This window comes from Pseudophryne corroboree, chromosome 7 (genome assembly GCF_028390025.1).
Source record: "Pseudophryne corroboree isolate aPseCor3 chromosome 7, aPseCor3.hap2, whole genome shotgun sequence".
NCBI classification, from domain to species: domain Eukaryota; kingdom Metazoa; phylum Chordata; class Amphibia; order Anura; family Myobatrachidae; genus Pseudophryne; species Pseudophryne corroboree.
The window spans coordinates 112,301,339-112,318,298 of NC_086450.1; the positions used below are offsets into that span (position 1 = coordinate 112,301,339).

Below are 16,960 nucleotides of genomic sequence, written 5' to 3' on the forward strand. Positions count from 1 at the left end.
TGCTGTTGACAGGCCAAAGGGTAGTGCCTGGAACTGATCGTCAAGCAGTGCAAACCGCAGGTACGCCTGATGAGACCAAATCATAATGTGGAGATAGGCGTCCTTTATACCCAAGGAGACCATACATTCCTGGTCTTCCAGGCCAGCCATTACTGCACGCAGGGATTCCATCTTGAACTTGAACACCTTTAAATAAGGATTTAAGGCTTTCAGATTCAGAATGGGTCTGACCGAACAGTCTGGCTTCAGCACCAAACAGGTTTGAGTAAAACACCTTGCCGCGTTGCGGTAGAAATACTGGAACAAGGACGTAGGATTGGACTAATTTTTTGATAGCCTGTCGTAATGTAACTTGCATTTCCTCCAAAGCTGGTAAGCTTGATTTGAAAAATTGTTGTGGGTGAGTACTGACGAACTCCAGCTTGTAGCCCTGAGAAACGAGCTCCCTGACCCGGCTGAAGTGGCGCAGTCGAGCTCCCACTTCGAGATCCCTTCGGGGTGGGTTGGCACAGTCATGCTGTAGCTTTAGTGGAAGCAGAACTGGTGGACTGTTCCCGAGGACTGGAACTTGCATGTTTTCTGGACTTACCTCTGGTACCTCTAGCCGCATTGGAGGCACCTCTGGCCTTCGATCGAAATGTGCGATACCAAAAGGACTGGACAGACTGTCCCGTATAGGAACGTCTCGCTGGCGGGACCCCAGAATGGAGAAACGTGGGATTTTCCGGCAGTAACCTTTGAAATCCAGGCATCCAGCTTAACCCCAAAAAGCCATTCCCCAGAAAAGGGGAGGTACTCCACATTACGCTTGGATTCTGCGTCTGCAATCCACTGACGTAACCACAAGGCCCTGCGTGCAGACACCGCCATGGCTGACGTCTGAGCATTGATGTTCCCCATCTCCTTGAGGGAATCACAGAGGACACGAGTAGTGTCCTGAATGTGTTTTAGGAGGGTAACCATGGTAACTAAGGGCATATATCACGAAAGCCCCCCTTGAATTTGTATGGCCCAACAATGAATGGCATGATCATCCAGCAACTCCCAAGAGACCGGTCTTTGGGAAAGGCTGGCTGCAGTGTAGATAGATTTTAGGGTAGTTTATTTTTCTATCCCCAGGATCCTTCATGGTAAAGGAGCCTGGGGTAGCACCGCCTTTTTAGACAGGTGAGAGACAGACATCCACCCCAGGGAGTTTCTCCCAAAATTTTCTACCTTGAGGAGCAAATGGGAAAGTGCGCCAATACTTTTTGGACACTTGAAATGTATCTGGATTCTTCCAGGCCTGTTTGAAGCCATCTAACTCTGGAGATTCAGGGAAAGTTACATTGGGCTTGTTTTGTACAAAGAAAAATGACTGCTATAAAGAAGCATCCTCTAGAGCAGGCATGTCCAAACCGCAGCCCTCCAGCGGTTGAGAAACTAAACATCCCAGTATGCCATGACACAACTTTTGCATTCTCTGACAGCAAAACTGGGTCAGGGCATGCTGGGATCTGTAGTTTCACAACAGCTGGAGCCGCAGTTTGGACATGCCTGCTCTAGAGGGAGCTGCAACGCATCTTATAGCCAAAATGAGGGGTTCAATGGCCAAAGTAGAATTGTTAACCCCACTAACTGCATCCGTGTCATCCCCATCATCCTGGACATCATCTGTATCAGAGAGCAGGTAAGCCATGCTTCTGGGGACCTGCATGAGAGAGAGAGAGAGCTGTGCGCCCACCCTAGCAGCTAAATCTGCAACAGCATGTTGCAGTAGCTGAGTTTTCTGCACATTAGCAGTGAGCTGGGATGACATGCCTGTCTATACCCGATCATACTAGTTTCCCCCCCAATATCCCTTATGGATGCTAGAGAAAATGGTCTTTAGAAAACTATTTTCCTATCCGTGACATCATTTAATGATGTTGACGGCAGAGGTAATGTAGCTTCACACCAATCGAAAGACATGCGTATCTACAGTACTTTGGGAGCCACCTCCCTTTTTAAACAGTCCCCAGGTGGAAGAGGATAATGGGAATTCTATTTCTTTGGAATTCTAAACTTCTTACTGGGTGTTACCCAAGCCTCATGCATAATTTACGTCAGCTGTTCTAATCCAGGAAATTCAGTCCAAACTGTTTTGGGACGTTTAAACACAGGTGCCTTAGATTATAAGAAAGGCTCTGCTGCATCCTCTAAGGATAGAATGGCTTTCATAGCAATAATTAGTTCAGGTATGTCCACTGAGCTAAGACCTTCATCCTCATCTCTGTATGCAGAACCGGAGTGTTATGAGTCCTCTTCTGCCGACGAGTCCCCATCTGAAACGTGTAGACTGAAGTTGTTGTTTCAGGTCTGTGATTTTGTTTCCATCGTTGTAAGCTCCTCAGAGCAGGGCCCTCTTTCCTCTTGTTAAGATCCTCCGACACATTTCATTCACAGTCCTCTCCTACTCAGTGACCATCTTTACCCACTTTCTCCTGCTAGTAAAGGCTCCTCTCTATCTATGGCCACCAGCTCCTAGTAGTACACTGATCACTCACTCGCTACTTACATCTAAGCTGTATTATGTTTTGAGAATTGTGGTGCTCTTTGTTACCTGTACTCTATTTTTGTTATTTATTTACTGTAATGTTAAGTTTAGTCTCCCTGTGCGGTCCTTTGTACGGCGCTGCAAAACACTTATGTCGCCTTATAAATTGTAATAATCACCCTTTCAGCCTGTTTTGTTGCAAGGCTGCAGATTCCTGTACTGGATGTGATAAACCCCAAGTGGAATGTTGCATGTAAGGGTTAATCGGGTAACCTATCCCTGGTATAGGAGCTGGCATTAGCCGCTCAGCTATACTGGATAAGGTCTGTGCAAACGTAGCCCATGGGGGTTCAATTTGAACCTGTGCCTGCCTTGGATTATTCAGGAGGCTTTGGTGAAAACTAAAATAGTTTGCACATAATCCATTTTGAACCAGATCCTGAGAGGTTAACCCAGCTTTGCAAGACAATCATGAAATGAGTGTTGGTGCTGCTGAGTGTATCCTTGCCTCTTAGACATGGTAAACAAATCACACACCTGTACAGTGTTAGCTACACAATTTGTGACTGAAATCACTTTAAAGCTTGTTAAAGTGACATACAACGCGATCCCTCCGTTTTGCTCCAGCATTGAGGATCGGAACACACAGTAACCGACAGAAAATAGTTAAGTCAGCAATCACACTAGCAATCAGTCACGTTATACATTAGTATAATGTGCAAAATAGCCCATATTCAACTAAACACATTTCAAGTATGTAGGAGAAACATTACTGCATTACCTTATATAGGACTTTAAACGTATTCAGTCGCACAGCGAAAGTAACAGCAGCAATAGTTTACAGACTCATATGCATCAGGCACTTATCCAACTATTTGTACTCAATGGTAGATAGAGATTTAGTGCTGTATCACCCAGCTCAGGAGAGTGGGATACAGTGAGCTCAGGAGAGTGGGTTACAGGGAAACTTCACTCCGCTTCCAGGATCGATCAATACGTTAGTGAACGCTTTGTGGATCCAGACGCTATTAGAGTACACAACCGCCCCGTGAACCTACAGTGAACACAGACACCCAAGTGAACACCAACGCACCACAGCAACTCCCATGCTGCGACTGGGTCCTTTTAGATACACAGCGTCTTAGACGGAAGCGGGAAATCTGTTAATTGTGAGAAACTCTGAGGAAATTGGTCAAGTACCAGGGGGAGGAGCGACCAGGGGAGCGTCTAACTCCCCGCTGCTGCCATCAACCCTAGGGATCGCGGCCTCATACTACCCCTGGAGCCTATGATCCCTGAGGCCTAGCGCTGGTACACCCGAGGTGGCAGCAGCATTCGCGTCTGTTTGGTAGTCTCCATCCCAAAACAGTGCTGCTGTGTCTCGTGTTTCCCCTACTAAGCGGAAACGATGCCTTACCTTCTCCCCGTGCTCCAGCCACAGCCAGGACTTGTTAGTACAACCTACACAGACGCCCGTCGAAATAGCAGTGTACACGTGGGTAAACGTTGTCGCAACCCGGCGGGGAGTTGTTGGAGCGACTCTTTCTAAAAAGTACGCACAAGACACTTTTTAGAAAGATCGCTCAAAACCGTAAAAGTATAAAAAATAAAACTAAAAAGCTTATGGCTGCTAAAAACCAGCAGCCCACTGACCACCGGCTCCTGCCACACCAAACAAAAAACTGAATTGCCTGAGCCAGGAGGCAGGGATATAGGGGACTGGCCCATTGCATTCTGGGAGGCCAAAACCTTTGATCGTTGGTGCCAATCCGCTATCGCTACCTCATATCCCACTGTTTAACCTGTGGACCCTGCAGGAGGAAAAAATAAAAACCTTGAAAAAAAAAAATGTATCACAGATAAGAACTGCTCTGCACTTACCACACATTTCTCCACTTGAAGAGCATCTGATGTGATAATGTTTTTCAAAGTCTGCAGCAAGTAAGTCAGTAATTCTGAACCTTGTCGTTCCTTCTTGATACCTAATGACAAAAAGAATGTTGAAATGTTTCGCCAACATCTAACAAAACAGTACGATTTCAGTCTGATAGACTAAATTCTCAAAGCAACAAGATTCTCCCCCCCCCCCCCCCCCCCCGAACGCACACCCCTATTGGCCTTAATGGCGTTATACATGCTTACCGGTCTCCATAGCTGCCTTGGCAAACTCAATCATATCCTTCCATACAGTATGAAGCACAGCACCTGGAGATGTACAAGGGAAAGTGGAAAAATAAGAATTTACTTACCGATATTTCTATTTCTCGTAGTCCGTAGTGGATGCTGGGGACTCCGTAAGGACCATGGGGAATAGCGGCTCCGCAGGAGACTGGGCACATCTAAAGAAAGCTTTAGGACTATCTGGTGTGCACTGGCTCCTCCCCCTATGACCCTCCTCCAAGCCTCAGTTAGGATACTGTGCCCGGACGAGCGTACACAATAAGGAAGGATTTTGAATCCCGGGTAAGACTCATACCAGCCACACCAATCACACTGTACAACTTGTGATCTGAACCCAGTTAACAGCATGATAACAGAGGAGCCTCTAGAAAAGATGGCTCACTACAGCAATAACCCGATTTTTTGGTAACAATAACTATGTACCAGTATTGCAGACAATCCGCACTTGGGATGGGCGCCCAGCATCCACTACGGACTACGAGAAATAGAATTATCGGTAAGTAAATTCTTATTTTCTCTAACGTCCTAAGTGGATGCTGGGGACTCCGTAAGGACCATGGGGATTATACCAAAGCTCCCAAACGGGCGGGAGAGTGCGGATGACTCTGCAGCACCAATTGAGAGAACTCCAGGTCCTCCTCAGCCAGGGTATCAATTTTGTAGAATTTTACAAACGTATTTGCTCCTGACCAAGTAGCTGCTCGGCAAAGTTGTAAAGCCGATACCCCTCGGGCAGCCGCCCAAGATGAGCCCACCTTCCTTGTGGAGTGGGCATTTACAGATTTTTGGCTGTGGCAGGCCTGCCACAGAATGTGCAAGCTGAATTGTACTACAAATCCAACGAGCAATAGTCTGCTTAGAAGCAGGAGCACCCAGCTTGTTGGGTGCATACAGGATAAACAGCGAGTCAGATTTTCTGACTCCAGCCGTCCTGGAAACATATTTTCAGGGCCCTGACAACGTCTAGCAACTTGGAGTCCTCCAAGTCCCTAGTAGCCGCAGGCACCACAATAGGTTGGTTCAGGTGAAACGCTGAAACCACCTTAGGGAGAAACTGAGGACGAGTCCTCAATTCCGCCCTGTCCGAATGGAAAATCAGATAAGGGCTTTTACAGGATAAAGCCGCCAATTCTGACACGCGCCTGGCCCAGGCCAGGGCCAACAGCATGACCACTTTCCATGTGAGATATTTTAACTCCACAGATTTAAGTGGTTCAAACCAATGTGACTTTTGGAACCCAAAAACTACATTGAGATCCCAAAGTGCCACTGGAGGCACAAAAGGAGGCTGTATATGCAGTACCTTTTTTACAAACGTCTGAACTTCAGGGACTGAAGCTAGTTCTTTTTGGAAGAAAATTGACAGGGCCGAAATTTGAACCTTAATGGACCCCAATTTTAGGCCCATAGACACTCCTGTTTGCAGGAAATGTAGGAATCGACCCAGTTGAATTTCCTCCGTCGGGCCTTACTGGCCTCGCACCACGCAACATATTTTCGCCAAATGCGGTGATAATGTTTTGCGGTTACATCCTTCCTGGCTTTGATCAGGATAGGGATGACTTCATCCGGAATGCCTTTTTCCTTCAGGATCCGGCGTTCAACCGCCATGCCGTCAAACGCAGCCGCGGTAAGTCTTGGAACAGACAGGGTCCTTGTTGGAGCAGGTCCCTTCTTAGAGGTAGAGGCCACGGATCCTCCGTGAGCATCTCTTGAAGTTCCGGTTACCAAGTCCTTTTTGGCCAATCCGGAGCCACGAATATAGTGCTTACTCCTCTCCATCTTATCAATCTCAGTACCTTGGGTATGAGAGGCAGAGGAGGGAACACATACACTGACTGGTACACCCACGGTGTTACCAGAGCGTCTACAGCTATTGCCTGAGGGTCCCTTGACCTGGCGCAATACCTGTCGAGTTTTTCCCAACGGTTTATAATCATGTGGAAGACTTCTGGGTGAAGTCCCCACTCTCCCGGGTGGAGGTCGTGCTGAGGAAGTCTGCTTCCCAGTTGTCCACTCCCGGAATGAATACTGCTGACAGTGCTATCACATGATTTTCCGCCCAGCGAAGAATCCTTGCAGCTTCTGCCATTGCCCTCCTGCTTCTTGTGCCACCCTGTCTGTTTACGTGGGTGACTGCCGAGATGTTGTCCGACTGGATCAACACCGGCTGACCTTGAAGCAGAGGTCTTGTTAAGCTTAGAGCATTGTAAATGGCCCTTAGCTTCAGGATATTTATGTGAAGTGATGTCTCCAGGCTTGACCATAAGCCCTGGATATTCCTTCCCTGTGTGACTGCTCCCCAGCCTCGCAGGCTGGCATCCGTGGTCACCAGGACCCAGTCCTGAATGCCGAATCTGCGGCCCTCTAGAAGATGAGCACTCTGCAACCACCACAGGAGGGACACCCTTGTCCTTGGTGACAGGGTTATCCGCTGATGCATCTGAAGATGCGACCCGGACCATTTGTCCAGCAGGTCCCACTGGAAAGTTCTTGCGTGGAATCTGCCGAATGGGATTGCTTCGTAGGAAGCCACCATTTTACCCAGAACCCTTGTGCATTGATGCACTCTTGGTTCGGTTTTAGGAGGTTCCTGACTAGCTTGGATAACTCCCTGGTTTTCTCCTCCGGGAGAAACACCTTCTTTCTGGACTGTGTCCAGGATCATCCCTAGGAACAGAAGACAAGTCGTCGGAACCAGCTGCGATTTTGGAATATTGAGAATCCAATCGTGCTGCCGCAACACTACCTGAGATAGTGCTACACCGATCTCCAGCTGTTCCCTGGATCTTACCCTTATCAGGGAATCGTCCAAGTAAAGGATAACTAAAATTCCCTTCCTTCGAAGGAATATCATCATTTCGGTCATTACTTCAGTAAAGACCCGGGGTGCCGTGGCCCATCCCTACGGCAGCGTCTGAACTGATAGTGACAGTTCTGTACCATAACCTGAGATACCCTTGGTGAGAAGGGTAAATTTTGACATGAAGGTAAGCATCCTTGATGTCCCGAGACCTCATGTAGTCCCCTTCTTCCAGGTTTGCAATCACTGCTCTGAGTGACTCAATTTTGAATTTGAACCTCTGTATGTAAGTGTTCAAAGATTTTAGATTTTAAAATCGGTCTCACCGAGCCGTCTGGCTTCGGTACCACAATAGTGTGGAATAATACCCCGTTCCCTGTTGCAGGAGGGGTACCTTAATTATCATCTGCTGGGAATACAGCTTGTGAATGGCTTCCAAAACTGCCTCCCTGTCAGCGGGAGACGTCGGTAAAACAGACTTTTGGAAACGGCGAGGGGAATGTGTCTCGAATTCCAATTTGTACCCCTGAAAATATTACCTGAAGGATCCAGGGGTCTACTTGTGAGTGAGCCCACTGCGCACTGAAATTCATTGAGAACGGGCCCCCACCGTGCCTGAACTTGTAAAGCCCTAGCGACATACTGAGGGCTTTGCAGAGGCAGAAAAGGGTTTCTGTTCCTGGGAACTGGCTAATCTCTGCAGCCATTTTCCTCTCCCTCTGTCACGTGCAGAAAAGAGGAACCCTTTTGTCCGCTTGCCAACCAGGACTGCGCCTGATAATACGGCGTCTTATTTTGAGAGGCGACCAGGGGTACATCCCCTTTTTTTTTGTAAGGAAATACTTCCAAATGCCGTTTGGAATCCGCATCACCTGACCATTTTACTGGTAGAATTGGACAACGCACTTATACTTGATGCCAGTCGGCAAACATTCCGCTGTGCATCATGCATATATAGAAATGCATCTTTTAATTGCTCTATAGGCAATAATATACTGTCCTTATCTAGGATATCAATATTTCCAGTCAGGGAATCCGACCACGCCAACCAGCACTGCACATCCAGGCTGAGGCGATTGCTGGTCGCAGTATAACACCAGTATGTGTGTAAATACATTTTAGGATACCCTCCTGCTTTCTATCAGCAGGATCCTTAAGGGCGGCCATCTCAGGAGAGGATAGAGCCCTTGTTCTTACAAGCGTGTGAGCGCCTTATCCCCCCTAGGGGGTGTTTCCCAACGCACCCTAACCTCTGGCGGGAAAAGGTATACTGCCAATAACTTTTTAGAAATTATCAATTGTTATCGGGGGGAAACCCACGCATCATCACACACCTCATTTTATATCTCAGATTCAGGAAAACTACAGGAAGTTTTTCCTCACCAAACATAATACCCCTTTTTTTTGGTGGTATTCATATTACCAGAAAAGTGTAAACATTTTCCATTGCCTCAATCATGCAATGTGTGGCCCTATTGGAAATCACGGTTGTCTCTTCACCGTCGACACAGGAGTCAGTATCCGTGTCGGCGTCTGTATCTGAGGTAACGGGCGCTTTAGAGCCCCTGTATGAGACGTCTGGACATGCACAAGCTGAGTAGCCGGCTGTCTCATGTCAACCACTGTCTTTAATACAAAGTTGACACTGTCACGCAATTTCAACAGTACATCCACTCAGGTGTCGACCCCCTAGGGGGTGACAACACTATTACAGACACTCTACTCCGTCTCCACATCATTTTTCTCCTCATACATGTCGACACAAACGTACCGACACACAGCACACACACAGGGAATGCTCTGATAGAGGACAGGACCCCACTAGCCCTTTGGGGAGACAGAGGGAGAGTTTGCCAGCACACACCAGAGCGCTATATATATACAGGGATAACCTTATATAAGTGTTTTTCCCTTTATAGCTGCTGTATTGTTTATACTGCGCCTAATTTGTGCCCCCCTCTCTTTTTTAACCCCTTTCTGTAGTGTAGTGACTGCAGGGGAGAGCCAGGGAGCTTCCCTCCAACTGAGCTGTGAGGGAAAATGGCGCCAGTGTGCTGAGGAGATAAGGACGTCGAGAAAGGGGCGGAGCCTATCATCCGTTTTTCTGTATGTTTTGGCAGGGGTTAAATGCATCCATATAGCCCAGGAGTTATATGTGATGCATTTATTTTAGCCATATAAGGTTTTTATCGACTTATTGCGTCTCAGGGCGCTGCCCCCCCAGCGCCCTGCACCCTCAGTGACCGGAGTGTGAAGTGTGCTGAGAGCAATGGCGCACAGCTGCGGTGCTGTGCGCTACCTTATCTGAAGACAGGATCGTCTTCTGCCGCCGATTTTCCGGACCTCTTCGCTCTTCTGGCTCTGTAAGGGGGCCGGCGGCGCGGCTCCGGGATCCATCCAGGCTGAACCTGTGATCGTCCCTCTGGAGCTAATGTCCAGTAGCCTAAGAAACCCAATCCACTCTGCACGCAGGTGAGTTCGTTTCTTCTCCCCTTAGTCCCTCGATGCAGTGAGCCTGTTGCCAGCAGGTCTCACTGAAAATAATAAACCTAAACTTAAAACTTTCACAAAGAGCTCAGGAGAGCCCCTAGTGTGCACCCTTCTCGTCGGGCACAGAAATCTAACTGGGGCTTGGAGGAGGGTCATAGGGGGAGGAGCCAGTGCACACCAGATAGTCCTAAAGCTTTCTTTAGATGTGCCCAGTCTCCTGCGGAGCCGCTATTCCCCATGGTCCTTACGGAGTCCCCAGCATCCACTTAGGACGTTAGAGAAACAAACCTTTAAAATACTAAAAATCCAGGAAGCTTAAACCGTTACTGCTTATGCATTCTGAAGGGAAAGGTGCAGGGAAGGGAAGACCCCTTCCCCCCACAAAGAGTTTACCTGAGGCATCTTTTCCAATGATAATAAAACCATCCTGCATGGCATTTAGCAAGGAGCTTGCATGTTTACAGAAAAATGATGAACTGCAGATCAGAGGATGCTGGAGAGGCTCTGCGGGATAATACAATCGGTCAGGACACATATATTGAACACACTAATATGTTATAAATACACCAATACATTAGAAAAAGAGTACACATACCTAAACTAAGCACAAGTTTGTGCTTACTGGCAAACGATACAACCTCAGGACCAAGCAGGAAATGAAGCATCATCTCCACACCCAGAAGATGAACTGATGGAAAAGCTACTGATGCCAAAAGGCTAGAATTCAAGTTTATTTTGGGGGTTGTTGGACTGCCAAAGGGCATTGTTCCTATATGATAGGAGACAGTTTGAAAGCATTAAACAACATTACCAACTGCCAATATGCAACATCATTCAGGTGGAGCGAAACACAAGAGTAATGTGTAAGGATTCCCTCAGAAGTAATAATGAAGGGGGGGGGGGGGGGGGGGGGGAGAGAACCCATACAAAAACAGTAAGAGCGTGTTCATTTTGTGAACCCAATAAACCACATTAGAACAATATTTATACTTGCATGAACTCATTTCCTTTTACATACATAAGGGGAATCTTGTCTTTTTTCTTTACCAACCACAGGAAAAAGCAAAGGAAAGGAGGATAAATATCTTGTGATAACATTTACTTTTGTAACTCAAAAGGGAGAACTAGAGCATAAGGTTGGTCAACAATCTTTAATAAGTAGAACAGATTGAACCACTGCTATTAGGCCCTCCATGTTCACAGAACTAGCTTGTTCCTCCTCCTAAGCAAACAGATTTGTCAGATTCTTACTGTAAACTGTCCTCTGGCAGAGATGAAGCTTCAGAGGGCAATTTGTAGCCAGACTGAAGATCTTATGGAGGGCAGTGTGGATAGAGCTTGAGGACAGGACAGCATTTCCATAAGTGCTGGGCATGCCCCCTAGAGTGAAAAACGTGGGTCATGTCATAAAACCACGCCCCCTCTGAGCAGCCACGTCCCGTTTTCGGGAACACTTGGACTGGGAAGCGGTTACAACACCGCTAGTCAGCACCCCGGAGGTCACAATGCAGACGCCAGAATACAGACTAGTGGTGAAATACATGACATGCATAGAGGGAGAATATAACCTGTGGCGAGCGCATTGAGCCACCGTGCCAGCAGCGTGGCAGGGGCCGGGATACCGCTGTCGCCAGTTTTTCATACTGATCCCCTTAGACCATACCCTGAACAGAGACAGGCTGTGCCTACAGAGGTCCCACTGCTTGCTGCGGAGGGAGAGCTGGACAGCAGATAAGAACAACTTGGACCATCTAGTCAGCCCTGATAGATTTGAGATACAAATGAGGGGTGATGTAAATATACGATAGATTTGAGGTGACATAAGTCTTCATGTAACTGTACGGTCATGTAGTCTGGCCCTCAAACAATACAAACCCAAAAAATAAATTCATAAGTAATTTTTTTATTTCAAGAGGATAGGCACAAAATGTATTAAGAAAATAAATTAGGCAGTGATTCTAAGCACAGTACATCACATGTATCCAAATATCCAATATTCAGCCAAAATACCTTCAGGTTTCTGTTACATTACTTTAATGCTAGCTGAAAACAGCCAGTGACTCGCTATTTGCTCAGCCACATACATGAATTCATCTGCCATTCTCATTTTAAAAATGAAAAAGTACAAATTCACTGCCAAAATACATTTTGCATTGGTTTTATTTTCAACCAATTAGCTCTCAGATTATTCAAATGTCCCATCAACTTCTGTCATCTGTTCTAAATATTCCCTTTCTTACAGGGTTGTAATAAGTGATACCTTCAATATTTCACCAATTGCCATCACATTGTGAACAGCCTAGATGTTATCTCTTGCATATTTAATGCATCGCAATCCTGTTGTACGCAGGGAAAACCTGACTACAACCTACTAGACCCACTTGCTGCCTAGTCCACCTGGGTAGTTCATACACAATGTGAAGGAAACAGACTACCTATCTTGTTGTTTAGATGTCAGAGCCACCACTGACTTTTTTTCTTGCATGTTTCATGGGAGACAACACAAAAATGGGCAAACCAATGTTACCCACCTCATCAACAAGAGTCTGAAGGGTTCCCTGTCCTGTGACGATTTATCAATCTACACACAGATCTCACAATACTCTTGCTAAGAAGCCTGCACCTAATGTCTGTGTGTCAGCTAAAGACCAGCACAAGTGCTCGTCTCCAAAATGTCCAATAGTGCAATCATCCACCAGTGAGTTATGGAGTGGCCTTAGAGAGTTCATCTGTCGGCGGTGTAATAAGCTGAAGCATCTGCAGATACTGTTCTATGGTTGATGAGTATAGACCAGTCTCTCATTGGATGTTGGCAGTATGTAGGCTCTCTCACTCCTGCCAATGTAGTCTCTCTACATGCTCTGCCAAGAGGTCATTTTCTCAGAGATGGAACTACTGGTATCTGTCCACCAGCCTATATCTGGCATACACATGCGTGGGCAGTGAGACCTCCTACCCACAGAGGCCTTTCCTAGTTGAAAGCTCAAAGGAAGCCTTTTAAAGCGGTTGCCTCTTTATTATTGACAAGATGAGCTCAAAGAAGGAGGATGTCACACATCAGAGTTCAAGGCCCTGTTAACTGACCCAGCTGAGCCAGGTCACTACCAGTGGTGCGCCTTCTGGCCGCCAGAGAAATCCCAGAGCTTCATGCTTGCCAACCAGCTGGATGGTTGGCATCCATCCTGGAATCATCTCCTGCGCGGTCTGAGTATGGGCGCTGCAATCTTGGCTGATGTCACCTAACTAATTACCAACCTGGTTCCACTGCCTGGTCCACTCACCCTACAGTATCTGGGACAAGAGCACCCTATTTAAACCAGATATGGCAGTGAACTTATTGTCAGAGCTACTACTCTCTATAGACATGCTTCCTGGATCCTGGCAGTGTACCTGCGCATTTGTTCCACTTCTAGTTACTCTCTCTGTGTGTTGTATGCGCATTTGTTCCAGTTCTATTTCCTGTGTGTGTGTGTGGTCTCCTGCTATCATTCTATCAGTAACAGGAATACATTTACAAAGATCGGGGTTCTATTTAAGATGGGATGTTACCATAGCAAGAAATCAGATTCCAGGTATTATATTCTAGAAGATGCTAGATAAATGAGAAGTAGAATCTGATTGGTTGCTATGGGCAACATCCCATCTTAAATAGAACTCCCATCTTAGTAAATTTACCCCAAAGGCTCTGCGCCACACACAGCAAGCTCCGTCAGCTACAGGCTATGCATCTCACACAAGCTGCGACATCCGTTCCGGTCTGCATGCCACACCTGCAAGCTCTACAGTCAGCTCCAGGCTGTGCACAAGACACAGCAAGCTCCACCGTCGGCTAATCTTGACAGCACACATGAATCTCATAGCTAGTCCCAAGCCTGGATAAATGGGGGGTTGTCTCTGTGGCAAAAAGTACAGTACCGTCCAACTACGTAACCAATGACAGGACAACTCTCAAAGAGTGAGATAAGGCAGGCAGAAAAGGAGATTTGTGGTAAACTTACCATAGTTAAATCTTTCTGTGAGGTACACTGGTTTCCACAGGGAGAGACATCGGGAGTGTAGAGTTGGATCTTGATCCGAGGCAACAACAGGCTAAAGCTTTGACTATTCCCAGGATGCATTGCCCTGCCTCCAGGCACTAGAGCTCAGTTTTGTAAACCAGTCCAATGCAGTAGCAGGCAAGAGACGGTAGATGTTAGTCACATAGAACCACGTTCTTACAACAGGAGAAGGGACTAGCAACTAATGCCATACAAACCCAAGAAACTAAGTACGTCAGGGTGGGTGCCCTGTGGAAACCAGTGTACCTCGCAGAAAGATTTAACTATGGTAAGTCTACCATAAATCTCCTTTTCTGCAGCGGAGTACACTGGTTCCACAGGGAACCACATCGGGGATGTCCTAAAACAGTTCCTCATTGGAGGGGACGCACTGTAGCGGGCACAAGAACCCGGCATCCAAAGGAAGCATCCTGGGAGGCAGAAGTATCAAAGGCATAGAACCTGATGAACGTGTTCACAGAGGACCATGTAGCCGCCTTGCACAATTGTTCTGCGGACGCGCCACAGCGGGCCGCCCAAGAAGGTCCAACAGAGAGTAGAATGGGCTTTGATAGCAGCAGGAGCTGGGAGCCCAGCCTGCACATAGGCTTGAGCAATCACCATTCTAATCCATCTGGGTCAAGGTTTGCTTATTCGCAGGCCAGCCACGTTTGGGAAAACCAAAAAGTACAAAAAGGGAATCTGACCTCCTGACAGAAGCAGTCCTTTCCACATAAATACGGAGAGCCCGTACCACATCGAAAGATCTTTCTTTGGAGGACACACCAGAAGAGACGAAGGCAGGAACCACAATCTCCTGGTTAAGATGAAGAGATGATACCACCACCTTAGGCAAATAACCAGGGCGAGTTCGCAGAACTGTCAGGTCACTGTGAAAAATCAGAAAGCGTGAACGACAGGACAGAGCACTTAAGTCAGACATCCACCTTGCAGAGGCAATAGCCAACAGAAACACAACCTTAAGCGTAAGGCATTTAAGGTCCACAGACTCAAGAGGTTCAAATGGAGACTCTTGTAGGGCATTTAGAACAGACAGATCCTATGGAGCCACAGGAGGGACATAGGGAGGCTGAATCCGTAGAACACCCTGAGTGAAAGTGTGAACGTCAGGAAGAGACGCAATTTTTCTCTGAAACCACACCAACAAGGCAGAGATATGAACCTTGATGGAGGCCAGACGAAGGCCCAAGTCTAGGACCTGTTGTAAAAAAGACAAAAGTCTGAAAGTTTTAAAGTATATGCATCATAATTCTTAGCTGCACACCTGGTGAAGTAAGAATTCTAGACCCTGTAATAAATCCGAGCCGAAGCTGGTTTATGGGCTTTCAACATAGTTTGAATGACCACCTCAGAGAACCCTTTTGCTTTCAGGAGAGATGCTTCACGAGCCACACCATCAAAGCCAGTCTGGCCAGGTCCGGGTAGACCAAAGGGCCCTGAACGAGGAGGTCTGGGCATTGAGAAAGTAGAAGAGGACTCTATCAAGAGACCCTGCAGGTCTGAGAACCAATGCCATCTGGGCCACACTGGAGCGACTAGAAGTAGTATTCCTCCTTCTTGCTTGAACTTACATATTACCCTGGGCAGAAGGGACACTGGAGGGAACACGTACAGCAGCCGAAAGTTCCATGGAATTTCCAGTGCGTCCACAAACGCTGCTTGAGGATCCCTTGTCCTGAAGACCGGAACCTTGTGATTGTGTTGAGGTGCCATCAGGTCTACATCTGGTAGGCCCCACTTGTCCACTAGGAGTTGAAAGACTTCTGGATGAAGACTCCACTCTCCAGCGTGCATGTCGTCCGTTTCCCAGTTGAGGACTCCCAGAATGAACACTGCCGATAAGGCTAGTAGATGGCATTCGACCATTGGAGGATTTTTGACACTTCCATCATTGCCATGCGGCTTCGAGTGCCGCCTTGATTATTTATGTACGCCACTGTGGTGGCATTGTCTTATTGTACTTGAACAGGCCTGTTCTGTAGCATAGGCAGGGCCAGTGTCAACACATTGAGCACTGCCCGCAATTCCAGAATGTTAATCAGGAGGAGAGTTGGGGATCCAGAAGGGACGGCCCCTATAGCCACCAGCTCAGTGACAGACGAACCTCCGGAGTCAAGGAGCGGGGCCATGCTCTGAGCAGGGACCAGCGAGTAATTCCAGTTGATGAGCCACCCATGGGCTTGTAGGAAGTTTACCATCAGTCATAGATGACTGAGGAGGACACCGTGGGAGTTTGCCAGGATTAGCAAGTCGTCCAAATACAGCAGGATCCTTACTCCCTGGCGACGGAGATGAGCAGTCATCACGGCCATAGTCTTGGTGAAGATCTGAGGAGTCGTGGCCAGTCCAAACGACAGAGCCTGGAACAGATAGTGAAGGTTGCCAACAGCAAATAGTGCTGATGCGATATTGCAATAAGTATATGCAGGTAAGCATCTTGTATAACCAGGGATACCATATAATCTCTGGGTTCCATGGCCAGTACAATTGAGCGCAGTATTTCCAGACAGAACTTAGATACACTCGCAACTTTCAGTGATTTGCGTACCCGTGAGAGAACTTGTCGTACCCATGCATCCCCAGGGGGAGGCCTGTCCAATCATGCAGCAGGCTTGTCATGTTTAGAAGCAGGCTGACGGACTGCCCAGGATTATTAGGCCGTGGGCTTAATGATTTTTGGTAGCACGAGATATGACCTTCGCTTTCCCATGAGGCTGAAAGCAGGTAAAAGTAGTACCTTTTGCCCTCTGTGCAGAAGGATTAGCATTTGAGAGAAAAGCAAACATAGTAGCCGTCGAGACAAACCCAATTTTTAATTAGTTCTTCCCCAAAAAGAGGATGTCTCCAGTAAAAGAGAATACTTACAAGGACTTTTGGAGTCCAGGTTCCACCTTCCATGACCTCAACCATAGA

The 16,960-nt window shown here is 47.2% G+C and overlaps 1 protein-coding gene across 4 annotated transcripts in view; it reads right to left on the reverse strand.

Moving 5' to 3' along the window:
• RIF1 (replication timing regulatory factor 1) overlaps positions 1-16,960 on the reverse strand; it is a 338,147-nt gene that overhangs the window by 235,616 nt on the left and 85,571 nt on the right. For all 4 annotated transcript variants that reach the window (XM_063933568.1, XM_063933565.1, XM_063933566.1 and 1 more), the window contains exons 12-15: positions 10,585-10,758; positions 10,383-10,493; positions 4,658-4,720; positions 4,397-4,497 (exon numbers count right to left, since the gene is read on the reverse strand). In XM_063933568.1, coding sequence (XP_063789638.1) covers positions 4,397-4,497; positions 4,658-4,720; positions 10,383-10,493; positions 10,585-10,758 — 449 coding nt within the window. The remainder of the gene's footprint in view (positions 1-4,396; positions 4,498-4,657; positions 4,721-10,382; positions 10,494-10,584; positions 10,759-16,960) is intronic.